This window comes from Corylus avellana, chromosome ca2, assembly GCF_901000735.1.
Source record: "Corylus avellana chromosome ca2, CavTom2PMs-1.0".
NCBI lineage: Eukaryota > Viridiplantae > Streptophyta > Magnoliopsida > Fagales > Betulaceae > Corylus > Corylus avellana.
In genome coordinates this window covers 32,440,803-32,455,662 of record NC_081542.1, presented here as the reverse complement: position 1 = coordinate 32,455,662, position 14,860 = coordinate 32,440,803, and the positions used below count along the sequence as shown (strand labels likewise).

The window sequence follows — 14,860 nt, the reverse complement described above, 5'->3', positions numbered from 1 at the left end:
TATAAACCGAACATTGAATTGCTTGCTCTTCTTTCCTTCTTTTTGCAGTAAAACTAATCTCAATATATATTTTCAGGTCAACAAGAACCGAGATTATCCCCGGAAAAGGCAAAGCGAGTAAGAGACGTTTTGGATTACGCCGAGGATCATCCATTAGAGATGGATTATGATGCCCTCATGACCGAGGAAAATAAAGTGTTGTACCTGTAGACCCCTACACCTGCGAGGGTAGTGGAAGCTGCTCCACCGAGAGTACCACCTGCCGAGCTGCCAAGAAGACCGGTTGCCGAGCCTGCCGAGCTTCCAAGAAGAAAAGCCATCAGAGCTGAGGAGCCTTCTAAAGGGAAAGGCAAAAGAAAAACCGCCGAAGCCTTTTCGAAGAAAACCTTGGCACCAACTGCTGCAAGAGTTTCTCTGCTGGTTGCCGACGAGCCTGAGGATCCCAGCATTCCTTCTCTAAAGAAGAGTAAGAAGAAGGAAAAGAAAACCGAGAGTAGTTTGAAGGCAGCGGGGCCAGTTACCGACCTTGGGTCGGAGGAGGTAGCAGTACAACCAGACGCTTTACATGAAGAAGAGAGGGGCGGAGTTGCAAGTGATTTGGGAGCCCCTGAGAGGAGACCTGCCCCTGGGGTAGAAATACCTGCTCCTCACATTAGAGCATACTCTGAGGTTCTTGGTGGGGTCAAGGAGTTTCTGAGTAGACAAGACAAATCAGCTCAGGATGCCCTTCTTGCAAAACGGCCTCCCTGATCATCTTCTCACACACCCATTAGAGCCGAAGTTTCTGCCTATGAAGCTTTAGAAGTCGACCCAATCTCGGCCGTTCCTCTTTCCTCCACTCCTACTGAGGCTGTACAACTCAGTTCTTCTGATTCCGAGGAAGAAGAACCGGTGGATGTTGGCCAGATCCTTAGGGATCTTGCCTCAAAGATGCCAATCATACCGCCATTTACAGTGGTTTATCCTGGTCAGACTAAGGCTGAGAGCTCGTCCATGCACCCTGAATATGTACATGCCGAGATTACAGCTGCTAGAACCCAGGCTGCCGAGGAACCTATGACTGCTGAGCCCTCGGTTACCGAGCCTATTGGTGATGTGCCAATGATTCTGGAGTCTATGACTACTGAGCATGAAACGGTTGAAGAGGTGGCTAGTGTTTGTGAAATTCCCACACAAGCGGATGTCGACCTTGCTGCAACTACTAATGAAGCCGAAGGAGAATCAGCTAACCTCGGAGGTTCATCTTAGCTACCGAGAGATAGTCCTCCCAATGACCTGCGCAAGCTCCTACCGAGACTTTACGACCAGCTAGTCCCTTAGTAGACTGCACACCTGACCCGATTTCTTGGTCATTTGGGGAGCCTCTCACTCGGTTGGGTGAAAACTGGCTCGGTAATCCCTTTATTGCCTCAGTCACTAGGCATCAGTGCCCAATTTCCGAAGGAAGTGATGAAGCACATTTTGTAGCATCAACTGGAGGTAAATTGCTTTCTGCTTTTTTAATTTTTTTGAAAATAACATTTGTGATTCTAATAAGTATTTTCTTTTGTAGGGATCAATGCATAGTCTGAATTACTATCTTCACTTCAAAAGGTCTGCTGAGAACTCGGCTCTAGAAACCGAGAATACTAAGAAGAAGCTTGAAGAGGCTGAGGCTGAGATAAAACAAATACAAGAGCTATCATCTCAGCAAAGGAACGAGCTTCCTCTTACTAAGGAGAAGATTACCGAGTTTGAGGCTCGGCATGCCCAAGCTGACTCTCAGATTCAGGAACTAGTAGCTGAGTTGGATGCCGAGAAAGCTAAAGGTCAGAGGTTGCTGACTGACTACTCGACCTTGGAAGATGAAGCCACTCTGCTTAAAGAAAAACATGCTGACGCCGAGCTTCATTGCCGAGCTACCGAGTCTCGTATCAACTTGGTTTCGGAAGAACTTGAAGAAGCTCAGAGATACTCGGCTGCACAATGTACAAGAGCTGAGGTGGCTGAAGGAAAGTTAAAGGTGGCTGAAGACCATCTCTCAGTGGCTCGAACGAAACGGAAGTCGGCCTTAAGGCTGCCGAGAAGAGGAATGAGAATTTTAACAGATGATTTTCCCGAGCCAAAGAACAAGTGGTTAGGTATAAGGATAAGGCTCGGAACTTCTATAAACAACTCTCATTTGCTTCTTGGGGCCAACACTATGGTTGGGGCACAGGTTTCATTTCAGGTTTTGAAACTTTCCGTAGCAAGTCAAAAAATCCTCCTAAGGGTGTCGACCTTGACACAATAAAACCTGAAGATGTTCCTCCTACATAAGAGGCTATTTCAAAGATTGCTATAATCGGTCAGGAGCAGATGCCTGACTGTAGAGGCATTACAGTTTTTGGCTTCAACCCGTTTACTCGGTATCGAACTGGGGAATCTTCTATTGCAGCCGAACATCCTGAAGCTGAAGAATCTTCATCTGATGACTCGGAGAAGTCAATAACTGTATCTGATGAGGAATGGGACCATGCACCAGATGGAGCTGTTTAATTTTCCCAAATGTAACTACTGAGATGAAATATCTCCTTTTTGTACCTAATTGCTTCATTTTGACAATGAAATAGAAATAGTTTTGACAGAGATCACTTCTATAACTTATGCTTCATATATGTATACCCCCCCGATTCCCATAGGCTATAAATTTAATTTATAACAATGGGAATCTTTATGAAATGCGGGGTAACTGTGATTGTGTTTATTTAATGCTCGACTTTTGGAAAATTTGGACGAATCGTATGCTTTACCGAGAATGCATGGTTTGCAAGAATATTCTGTTCGAACGTAATAGTTTGAACATTTGTACTTCGTAAGAGCGCTTGGTTTGAGTATGTCGCACGAAATATTAACCTCTGAGGTAAAGGGTTTGAGCTTTAAGCTAATTCTTTGTTTCGATTATGCTTGTGAACTTCTTCCTCGGGAAAGCGCCTTAGTGATTTTTCACCGAACAAAGTTTGGGAAATTCTCTGGTTGTATTTCTCCAAGGTGGAACCTTTGGAGTAAAGGTTAAGTTCGGAAAATGCCTTGTTTTGACTATATTTCCGAATTCTTCTTTGGGAAAGCGCCTTAGTGAAATTTCACCGAACAAAGTTTGAGAAATTCTCTGGCTATGTTTCGCCAAAGGGTAACCTTTGGGTAAAGGTTTAAGTTCGGAAAGCCTTTTGTTCAGCTAGATTTCCGAATTCTTCCTCGGGAAAGCACCTTAGTGAAATTTCACCGAGCGATGCTCGTGAAACTCTCTGGCTATATTTCATCGAAGGGTTGGAAAGTGCTATAAATAGACACTTTTCCAAAAGTGACTCTCAAAAAAATGCTTAGTTTAGCTATTTTCTCCGAGCGTCAGATAAAAGTATGGTCTGCCGCATTTTTAAGATTTCTGCATGATTATAACCTCAAAGGATCCTTCATTCATAAACATTTATTCGTCATAACAGGAATACAACAAAAGTGAGTCTCTGAGAATTATAATTCTATACAAAATACTTCTTTAGATGTTCAGCATTCCATGGTCGTTGGAGTTGTTTTCCTTCGGAGTTTGTGAGATGATATGCTCCTGCTTTGCCACATTTGATCACTTTGTATGGTCCTTCCCAGTTTGGTGTTAGCTTCCCATCAGCTGTGTCTTTGGTTGCAAGAGTGACTTTTTTCAAGACCAAGTTTCCAACTTGAAAACTGCGATGTTTGACCCGTTGATTGAAATACCGAGCTACCCTTTGTTGGTACGCTGCCATAGTAACCTGAGCCTGATTCTGTTTTTCTTGTAACAAATCGAGATGTAGTTTCAGACCCTCGCCATTGAGTTCAAGGTTGAAGGTGTCTACACGAAAACTTCTCGCTTTAATTTCAGCTGGAATGACAGCTTCAGTTTCATAGGCTAAAGCATAAGGAGTTTCCTCGGTTGGAGTTCTTCTAGTGGTGCGATATGCCCATAAAACCTTAGGAAGATCCTCCGCCCAGTTCCCTTTACGCTGACCAAGCTTCTTCTTCAGGATTTTGAATATTGTTTTGTTTGTTGCTTCTACTTGTCCATTTGCTTGGGGATGCCCCGGAGATGAGAAATATTGCCGAACATGAAGCCCAGCACACCAGTCTCGAAAGGAATCACAATCGAATTGTTTACCATTGTCTGTAACGAAGGAATGAGGAATTCCATATCGACAAATAACATTCTTCCGAAGAAACTTCTCAATATTTTTCGCTGTAATATTTACCAAAGCCTCCACTTCTACCCATTTCGTGAAATAATCGACGGCAACTACAGATAACCGAACACCCCCTTTTCTTGGAGGTAATGGCCCTACTATATCCACTCCCCATTGTGAAAATGGCCATGGCGAGGAGACTAAACTAAGCTCCTCAAGAGGTTGCTTGATGATGTTAGCAAAACGTCGACAGTTGTCACAAGTTTTGACGATTTGCATGGAATCCTAATTCATACTCGGCCAGAAGAATCCTGCTCTAACAGCTTTGTGTGCTAACATTCGAGCTCCTGAATGACTGCCACAGATTCCTTCATGGACCTCTCGAAGGATATAATTACCTTCTTCTTTAGAAACACACTTAAGAAGAGGTAACATCAAGCCTCGTTTGAAAAGAAGGCCATTGACCAAGGTGAACCGACCAGCCTTTCGTTTTAATTGCATCACCTTTCTCTTATCTCCTGGGAGAACTCCTCTTTCTAAATACCCAACAATCTCTTCAGCCCAGGCAGGTACGATTTCAATAGTTAAAACCATGACTTCCTCGGTGATAGAGGGTTGTTGCAAGATTTGTACGGGTTGCTCCGTTTCTCCCATTTCATCCTTGGTTGCCAAACTTAACCGGGCTAAATGGTCTGCTTTCTCATTCTCTTCCCGCAGGATTTTAATAATATATAATTTTTTGAAAGCCTTTTGCATGTCTTGGACTTTAGATAAGTAGAGCTTCATTTTACTGCCCTTAGCTTCAAATTCATCACGAATGTGGCCGACAATAACCTGAGAATCACTCCGGACTTCTACAAACTTTGCTTCCATCTCTTGGCCAAACCGAGCCCAGCTATTACTGCTTCGTACTCTGCCTCATTGTTAGTAGTTTTAAACTCTAACCTCAAAGAGCTTTTCAATTCCTTCCTATCTGGCGTGATCATCACTACTCCAGCCCCACCTTTCTTTTTTGTAGAAGAACCATCAACATAAATCACACACATTTTTTCCTTTGGCCATACCTCCGGATCTTGTATGTTGGTGAATTGGACTAAAAAGTCTGCAAGTGCTTGACCTTTGATAGCACTACGTGAAATAAAGTGAATATCAAATTCACTAATCTCTATTGCCCAATTGACTAACCGACCAGACAAATCCAACTTCCGAAGTATTTTCTTCAATGGATACTCAATTAGTACATTGATTGTATGGGCTTGAAAGTACGGTCGAAGCTTTCTAGATGCAATCACCAGAGCAAAAGCAAGTTTCTCCATTTGTACATACCTCTCCTCTCCTCTTCTTCTTGAATCAAAGCTGCACTGACCGCGGTCGGAGATACAGCTAAATATAAATATAACACTTCTTCAGGAATAGTTCGGCTAAGAAGAGGTGGACTGACCAGATACTTCTTGAGTTGCTCAAACGCTTGTTTGCATTCCTCAAACCATTCAAAAGCCTTGCATAAAATTTTAAAGAAAGGAAGACACTTATCTGTAGACCAAGAGATGAACCTATTTAATACCGCGATTCTACCAGTCAATTGCTGAACTTGCTTTGTATTCTTCGGGGACTGCATATCTAACACTGCCTGAATCTTCTCTGGATTGGCTTCAATCCCTCGGCTTGATACCACATAACCGAGTAACTTTCCAGATGAAACCCCAAACGCACACTTTGTAGGATTCAGCTTCATCTTGAATCGTTTCAATATCATGAACGCCTCTTGCAAATCTGTCACATGATTTGCCTGCAGTTTACTCTTGACCAACATATCATCGACATAAACCTCCATATTCTTCCCAATTTGTTCCTGAAACATCTTATTTACCAACCTTTGGTAGGTAGCACCGACATTTTTTAAGCCGAAAGGCATAACCTTGTAGCAATATAAGCCTCAGTCAGTGATGAATGCTGTTTTATCTTGATCAGATGAGTGCATAAAGATTTGATTGTAGCAAGAAAACGCATCCATGAAGCTCAGTAACTCATACCCGACTGTTGAGTCAACTAACGAACTAATATGAGGCAGTGGGAAACTATCATTCGGGGAAGCCTTGTTAAGGTCGGTGAAATCCACACACATCCTCCATTTTCCAGAAGACTTCCTAACCATCACAACGTTGGCTAACCAGTCGGGATAATGTACTTCTTCAATAAACTGAGCTTTGAGTAACTTGTCTACCTCCTCGGCAATTGCCATATTTCTCTCAGGAGCAAACTTTATTCGCTTTTGTTTCACCGGCTTTACTTCTGGATTGATGTTCAGATGGTGAACAATGTCCTTTGGATCAATCCTCGGCATGTCCTTAGGGGACCAAGCAAAGACTCCTAGGTTTTCCTGAAGAAACCGAATGAGAACTTTTTTAACTTCTGAAGTTAGTTGAGATCCGATCTTAACAAACTTTCCTTCAGCTATCGGTACATCGAACAATGGCTCGGCTGGTTCCTTTTTCAACTGAGTCTTCCTGTCATCACTCAAATTGCTGATCGTCAACAGTGCTGATTCCGGGCATTTCTTCAAAGATGTATTATAACACTTTCTGGCGACAACTTGATCACCTTTAACCTCGCCAACTCCCTCGACTGTCTGAAATTTCATCTTTAGATGATAGGAAGAAGTTGCAGATTTTAGTTGATTCAAAGCCGGACGACCGACGATCATATTGTATGCCGATGGTCGGTCGATTACCAAAAAATCCACCATGATAGTGGATTGTTTAGGGGCGGTTCCTGCTATGACCGGAAGAGAAATCATTCCAATGGGTTGAACACGCTCACCTACAAACCCTATCAATGGTGATAGGAAGGGCTTCAACTTCTCTCGGCTAATGCTCAACTGTTGAACAATTGTCCAATACAGAATATCAGCCAAACTTCCATTGTCCACCAAAACCCGGTGAACAGCGTGATTAGCCACTGTTAAAGTTATCACCAACGCGTCATCATGTGGCATGGAAATTTCTTTCGCATCCTCCTCTGAAAACGTTAGAATGCTCGGTTCCTGTTTCTGTACTTTGGAGGGTTTTTCAAGCAAAAAGATTTCTTCCATTCTCGCTTGCTTGACGTAGGCCTTTCTTGCTGAGCTTGATTCTCCTCCTCCAGCCAAGCCTCCTGAGATTGTCCGGATCTCGCCAACTATGGTTTGGTTCTGAGGACCTTGTTGTTTGTTCTGAGATACCCTCGGTTCATCACGTCTTGGCCTTTGGTTGCGTAATCGGTCATTGTTCTGTCCCGATTGTTGACCCTGACCATCCTAAGGATCTTTCCCTTTGCCCTTTTCCTCAGCTAAGAAGTTTAGTAACTTTCCATTTCTTAGGAACTTTTCAATCTCGAACCGAAGACAGATACAATCCTCGGTTTGATGCCCATAGTCATTATGATATTCACAAAACTTCTGAGTATTGCGATTTTGGGGAAGAGCTTTCATCTTTCCCGACCATCTAAAGCTCGGATCCTTTCTGACGTCCATGAACACCTTATAAACAATTGTATTTAGAGGTGTCCATCCCACATATTGTTGATGCTGGCTCGGCCTGGGTGGTAGATCAATCCTCTTTTCCGGAGTCTTCAAATTCTGATGATCTCTTCTCTTCTTTTCAACAAAAGTCCTCGGTTTTGTTATAACTGAGTCAGAAACAAGCTTACTCTCGTTGGCTTTGGACTTCATCAAAGCTGAAATAGTCTCTTCTTAATTAATGAGCTCTTCAGCTTTGTTGGTGAATTGTCGAAGAGTTCCTGATTTCGGTTTTCGAGCTAATTCAGCCATCAAAGGCCCATCAGTCTTTATACCGTGCATCAATGCTGAAAGAATAGTCTATTCATTCGGACTTTCTACCGTTAATTTCTCCCAATTAAACCGCAACATATAATCTTTCAAAGACTCGGTTTTTCCTTGTTCGAGAGATAGTAGATATGCTGGATTTTTCTTCCTTCTCCGAACGGCAAGGAATTGTCCTAGGAATTGTTGTCCGAGATAATCGAAACTATTAACAGATTTAGGACTCAAGCCTCCAAACCATTCTTTGGCAACTCCTTTTAGAGTTAAAGGGAAAGCTCGGCAAGCTATCTCGTCTGGAGTTTCATGAAGGATGATATGAGCTCGGAAACTCTCCATATGGTCGGATGGATCTCCACTTCCATCATACTCGTCAACTCGAGGAACCTTAAACTTATCTGGCAGAGAAAATGTCATTACCCGATCAGTAAAAGGTAAATTGGTGTGCTGCATAAGATCCTCGGCGGCAGACCGATTTTCACCATTTTCAATTAAGAAAGCCATTTTTTCGTACTTTTCTTTAAGATCCTCGACATCTTTATTTACAACCACCTCCACAGATTTTACATGATGTGACTGACCAAGATGAGAATGGCTACAGCGAGAATGACTACGATTAGACTTGTCGTAACTAGATTCGCCATGGTGAGACTTACTACCGAGATGCACATCCTTATTAGACCTCCCTCGGTGAGGGTTTTCCTTGGTTCGGATAGTATGATGGCTTCCTTGTATTGAACTTTCAGCATCTTGTCGAGTTGATTGCTGTTGGGTTAACGGTGGTTGATCCCTGAGCACTTCTTCTTGCCTTCCTTTTAGTATTGGATCTTCTCTAGGAGGTAACCTCGAGACGATCTCTTTATTCTGTTTCTTCATAGCTTCAATGGACTCGGTTATCCGCTTCAAAAAACTTTCCAACAAAGCTGTTTGAGGATTTGGTTCGTGCGACATTCTAGGAACATCGGTTTGAACGTTTGGGATAGGGTGCGGAGGTGTATTAGGGTGTGGAGGTGTGTTCACCATATCAGAATATTTGAGATTAGTAAGAATCGATAAAATCGAAATTCCCACAGACGGCGCCAAACTGTTTGAACAGTTTTCCAAATAATGACGTGGGATGGACCCCGTAAATATCTTGGTATCTGCTGGGATTATTTGGCTGAGAAATATCAAAGCAAAAGGATCAAAGCTGCCGACGTTGTCCGGCGAGGGATAGCTCCGATGCCTAAGTTAGTCATAGTATTTAAGAGAAAATATAACTTTGAAAGTGATAAACAAGACAGAGAGAATAAAGGATATTCAGTTAAGGAGAGGAAAAAGAAGTTACCAAAATCTGAGAGGGGACCCCCATTTTATAGGCATCGGGTTGTACATGTTTACTTGACACGTGGACTTTACCGAGGATCCACGTGTCGAACAATATATATTTTCAAAGAAGGATGAAAAAAATATCATGCAGATATATCCAATATTCTGAGAGTAACACTCAGTAGTCCACGTAAGACTCGGCATACCGAGTCTTGGGACCGAGCATTGTGTTTTGAGTTCAGATAAGTATGAATTACCGAGCATAAGTTTGATGAACAGTAAAAATTAACCGAGCTTTAGTGATGGGCCGGCAAATTACCTTTCCGAGCCCAACACAGCTGATCCATGATCCAACATTTACCTTTCATAAAATCTGCTGGAGGCTGCTCCTCAAAGCCATTTGCAAAAAGGGTATGTAATAATAATACCCATTAAACAGAAGCCTCAGATTACATGCAAGATTTATGTTTTGCTTTACAGGCCTATGGCTATATATATGTTCTGCAGATGGAAGCAACTCGTTTGAAGCAAGATCTTGAGCGTGCCCGGAATCAGGTTTGAAAAAAGTATCTTTTACCAATTCAGTACAACTTTTTCCTCCGCTTTAATATATTAAAGCAGCAGTTCATGTTTTACAGCTGCAGGGCTTATGTGTAGGTGGGGTTCTCCGCAGCTGCAAACTCAGGTTTGTTCGTCAATACTCTGACACCCATTATCATTGATCTAATCTTCTGCCTCAAATGTTGCTGAGTCTTGTTAATATTGCATGTGTCCATGACTGTGGGTTGGTGGTGGTGGTGGTGGTGGATGAAGCTTTTGCGCATGAACATACTATGAAATGCTGCATATTCAGATGTTAGTGTTGTGTGCTTCATGCAATAAGCTCAAGTTAAGTTAGGAAACTTTACTTAGCCCAGAATTATCGGCGTTTTTGCAATTGTAACCTCAAACTTTTAATTCTTGCAATATTGGTATCCTATAAACTTTTTTCCTCCTTTTAATTTCACCCCATTTTGTGTTAAATCATGAAACTAAAGATTGTGTTCGTAGAATGTTCAATTGCCATTGTATTTTTTCTAGCGCTCAAGAATATTAATTCAGTGATTGAAGATATAGGTTGTTATTAAACATGCATGTATGTATACTCGATGCACATTAATGAAAGAGATAAACACAGCTTTCAGAAGGTTGAAGTGCAGTTGTAACACCTGAGTCACATTTTTCAATGAGCTATTTATCTTCATGTATAACTTTCTGACATGCTGAGTATAACCTTTGTGGTTTTATTTCTCGTTCGTACTTTTTTCTTCTTATATCATGCCCTTGGCCCCCCTTCTTTGTTCTTTCATGACATTGTATTCTAAAATTAACTCATGCTAAGGATTCTCCAGGGGTTAATACATTTGAGATGGAGTATGGACACTGGGTTGAAGAACAAAATAGACAGATTTGTGATCTGAAGAATGCTTTGAATGCACATATAGGGGATACAGAACTTCAAATGCTGGTAACTGATGGCTTGTCACACTATTTTCAACTTTTCCGCATCAAAGCAACCGCGACAAAAGCTGATGTCTGGCATGTGGAAAACATCAGCTAAGCGTCTTTTCTTCTGGATCGCAGGGTTTCGCCCTTCAGAACTTCTCAAGGTATGGGGACCATGCATTTCTCAATTCATCGGAACAACTTGGAGTGAAGCCGTTGTGCTAATGCGCATCTGTTTTTGTGCTGCAGTAGTTTTCTTGCTGGGAAATTGTAGGATCCAAGTACAATTTTAATGGGTTTTTTTGTGAACTATAGTTGGATGAATTCTAATAGTTAGAGTCTGCCCTGCAGTAATTGGCAATCAAAAATAAATTTATGAAGTAATAGAAAAAGTTTGACATTTTTATGAACAATGAAGTACGTGATAAGAATAAATATGCTATTACATGTTACTCTTTTGTTTTTTGTCTTCCATTGTTTTTACAACACATTAGCACAAAATATCACCATTTAGTCCAAACAAAAAGGAAGCTTGTGCTATCCCCCCTCCCCCCAACACACACGCACGCTAACAGTAATATTAAAGTCTCTTCACATCATACCTAGGACATAGGGTCAATTCCTACTTCCGTCTTGTACTGGAAGAAGTGTTTCCACCTATTTTGTAAGTACTATAGCCATTTGATAATTGATATAAACAAAAAGAAAACTTATTGAATTATGTGATTAGTCCCATTTAGGATTTCCTAGGCATAAATGCCAACAAATCTGTGGTTGGTCCTCAAGCACTGAAGCTTGGCAGATAGCAACCTCCAATTCTTGTCCATATAATTGAGTATAGAAATTGTGAGCTTTTGGGGCCATCATCTACTTTTATATATTTATTTATTTATTTATTTTTATCTTCTTGTTGAAAAAAAATTCATTTATTTTTTTGAGTTATTTTTAATGCAGCATGCTGTAATTCCATAATCAAATATAAGATAATGCTTATTTGTTAATCCATGTTGATTACAGGTGCTTGTGCCTCAGATTGACCCCATGACTGAAAACCAAGTTTTTGAAGTTCATAATCTTAAACAATCATGTCAGCAAGCTGAGGACACTCCAGGAAACTCTGGCCAAGACAGTAGCAGCTAGTCATCTGGTTGAAGGTACCTACATTCCGCAGATGGGTACTGCGGTGGAGAAGTTGGAAGTTCTAGTGAGCTATGTCAATGAGGTACACACTAAATGCTTTTACTCCAAATTCTGACTCTCAATGTGACTGATATTTATGTTGCTTTCTTTCCGCATCTCTCTCTCTCAAGCACCAATTAAGTATTTAGACCCATCAAGTTGTTCATTTGTCAATTTATATAACCATGAATTCGTTCTAATAGATTATAATTTGCAAATTCCCAACTGAAAGTACTTTTCTTTTCTGCCCAAAAGAACAACAATTTGGATTATATGTAACTGGATTTAAAGGCAATTGTGTAGGGAAAGAATGCTTTTAGAGTTTTGATTTAATTTGATTTTCTGTTAATGGCTTTTTATCTTCTTATTTATTTATTTTAATAGGCATACCTGATACTATAAATAGGAAATATGCCTTGAAAGAAAAATGAGACACTATTGATCCTAAAAGGGCAGTCTTATTCGTGCGGATCTTAAATTTAATGTCATTTGAAGTTTAAAGGGATGTATTAACAATACACCTTTCTTTTTGGCTTACTTTCATTCAGTAAAGCAGTATTGCATTCGCCATTAAAGGATTCTTTTATGTTTTATTTTATTGGAGAGATTTGTGCCCCCACCTTTACACCTAAGTCAATTGTTGTCTAAATGTGTTTTAGTTCATCAATTTGTTTTACTTTAGAGCCAGGTGTTGGAGAGCTGCTTAGCATCGAAGTTTACAAGTTTCCTTTTATATCAAAGTTTTTATTGTTCTTGACTCAATTTCAAATTCTTGACGAATATGAGATGAGTTCCTAGCTCGTTCACTTCCATAGAAGCATATTTTGCGTTAATAAAGGAGTACCAGGAAAAAAGAATCGAGTTCACTGTCACTTTGATCATTATAAATTCAAGTTTTATCAAGTTTGGATGCAAATAACAGTGCATCTTGCATCCAATTCCAAAGTTGTTTTGGATATTCATCTCTTTAATCCGTGGGCAGAACTATCTATAAGGAAAGACATAGATGCTGGTAAGTACGTATCCTTTGGAATGAAAAAGGAACTTCAATAAGAAAACAGCATTTGCCACGTTACGTTGCAGTTAAGCTCCAGTTTTAAAAATTTCAACTATATTTCTGCAAAAAAGAAATCGGTCACGAAGCTGTTGAAAGCTTTTGTTTATTTATGATCAGAGCTCACCTTCAAAGGGTTTCTTAAATTATATCTGAATAGATTCTCTGAGGATTGGAAGATAATTTTGGTTGGAAGTTTGTTAGGCTATGATATTAACTCAAATCTGGATGGGAGATTGGCAGAGCATTTTGGTAGTTCATTTCATGAGCAGATAGAAACAGGTCCATGAAATCCTTTGGAAAGGCTGTCATTAAGTTTATCATTCGCAAAGCTAAAATCAATTTAATTATCAGATCTATCTGTAAATCTTTCACTGTAAACAGTATGTACAATTAAGAAGTTCATATATTGGACTGATAAGTAAATATGACTCAGTTTTGGATGAGTTTTTCACAATTGTTGCGGTCGGTTTTGTTGCACACCAATGGTGAAAGAAAGAGAGAGGAAAAGTGGCAGTCTAGGTAAGGATTCATCAAAAAAAATTTTGATTTATTTTTTTATATTGTTTATTTATGTGCTTGATGATTTTCTTTATGGGTTTTGTATGGATTTTTGGCAATTTTTCTGGTGGATTTTGTTTGAAACAGATGTATCAAAGAGGTAATCATTCATAAAAAAAAAAATAAAAAAAATTGATTTCTTTTTTTGTAGTGTTTATTTATGTGCTTCATTTTTATTTTTATTTTTATTTTTTTCGTGGGTTTTGTATGGATTTTTGACAATTTTTTGGATAGATTTTGTTTGAAACAGGTGTATGAAAGAGGCAAAGATTCATAAAAAAAGTTGATTTCTTTTTTGGTAGAGTTTATTTATGTGCTTCATGATTTTTTTTTCGTGGGTTTTGTATGGAATTTTTTTTTTGTTAGTTTGCTTGTGTTCGTCAGTTTTGGAAGATGCGCTTAACAGAGATTTGGTGTGGTTCATGCACAGTAACGGTGAAAGAAAGAGAAGGTGAGGGTTTAATTTCTGTTGTGCTCTCTGGGTTTATTGTGTTTGGTGGGTTTTTGACAATTCTTTCGGTGAGTTTTGTTTAAAACAGAAGTATATCAAAGAGATCAAAGTATGACTTTTATAGTTAAATTTTCGATTTTTCCTATGTGAAATTTGATAAATTTGATGGGTTTTGTTTAATTTTTTTTCTTGGTTGTTTCTTCGATTGTCCAGAACAGAGAGGTAAGATTGAGAGAGACGAGCAGAGAGTGAGATCCTGAGATAGAGAGAAGCTGAGAAACAAATTAAAGAGCTGTTGCTGGTACTGTTGGGTTTTGCTTCCTCATGTTAGTGATTTTATATTGCTAGATATTTTTGTAAAAGTAATTTATTTTTTAAAATTGTAAATTTTGAGGATGCTGCTACAATTTTTTTGTTGGCTCAATGAATAGTAAATTTGAAAAACAAGTGCCAAATATTTTTTTGAATTTATTTTGTATTCGTGACAGCTTCATATATTATATTTTTTATTTGGTTTCTGATAAATTTTATTCAGATTTTGCAAGAAAAACATAAGTGTAGTAATTTGTATCAGCGTCATATGTTATATTTGCCTACATTTTATTTATCAAAAAAAAAGAAGTAATTTGTAGTCAACTATTGTATCAGTTCGTCAAATATCTGCAAGATACAATTCGCAATAAACAAGTTTTTTAATTTTAGAAAAGAAAAAGAAAAGAAAGGAAGATGAGTGATTGGCATGAAAAAAAAAAAAAAAAAGTGGGTGGGGGAGTGGTTGATTACTGCTGGTAGAGAGATAAAAGAGGAAAAGATAAATTAAAATAAAATAAGTGGTGGGT

General features: G+C 39.5%; 1 protein-coding gene and 1 pseudogene across 1 annotated transcript; one reads left to right on the top strand and one right to left on the bottom strand.

The window, feature by feature from the left end:
- Window positions 1-6,102: 6,102 nt before the first annotated feature.
- On the bottom strand, window positions 6,103-7,257 carry LOC132169620 (uncharacterized). Its single transcript, XM_059580625.1, has one exon. The coding sequence runs from the start codon at window positions 7,255-7,257 to the stop codon at window positions 6,103-6,105; it is 1,155 nt and encodes a 384-aa protein (XP_059436608.1).
- A 2,541-nt stretch (window positions 7,258-9,798) lies between these two features.
- Window positions 9,799-14,860, top strand: part of LOC132169619 (transcription factor TGA1-like) — a 16,038-nt pseudogene continuing 10,976 nt past the window's right edge.

What these genes read in the sequence shown, in the direction of transcription:
- LOC132169620 (XM_059580625.1), bottom strand. Translation starts at nt 7,257, where the DNA reads ATGGAAGAAATCTTTTTGCTTGAAAAACCCTCCAAAGTACAGAAACAG.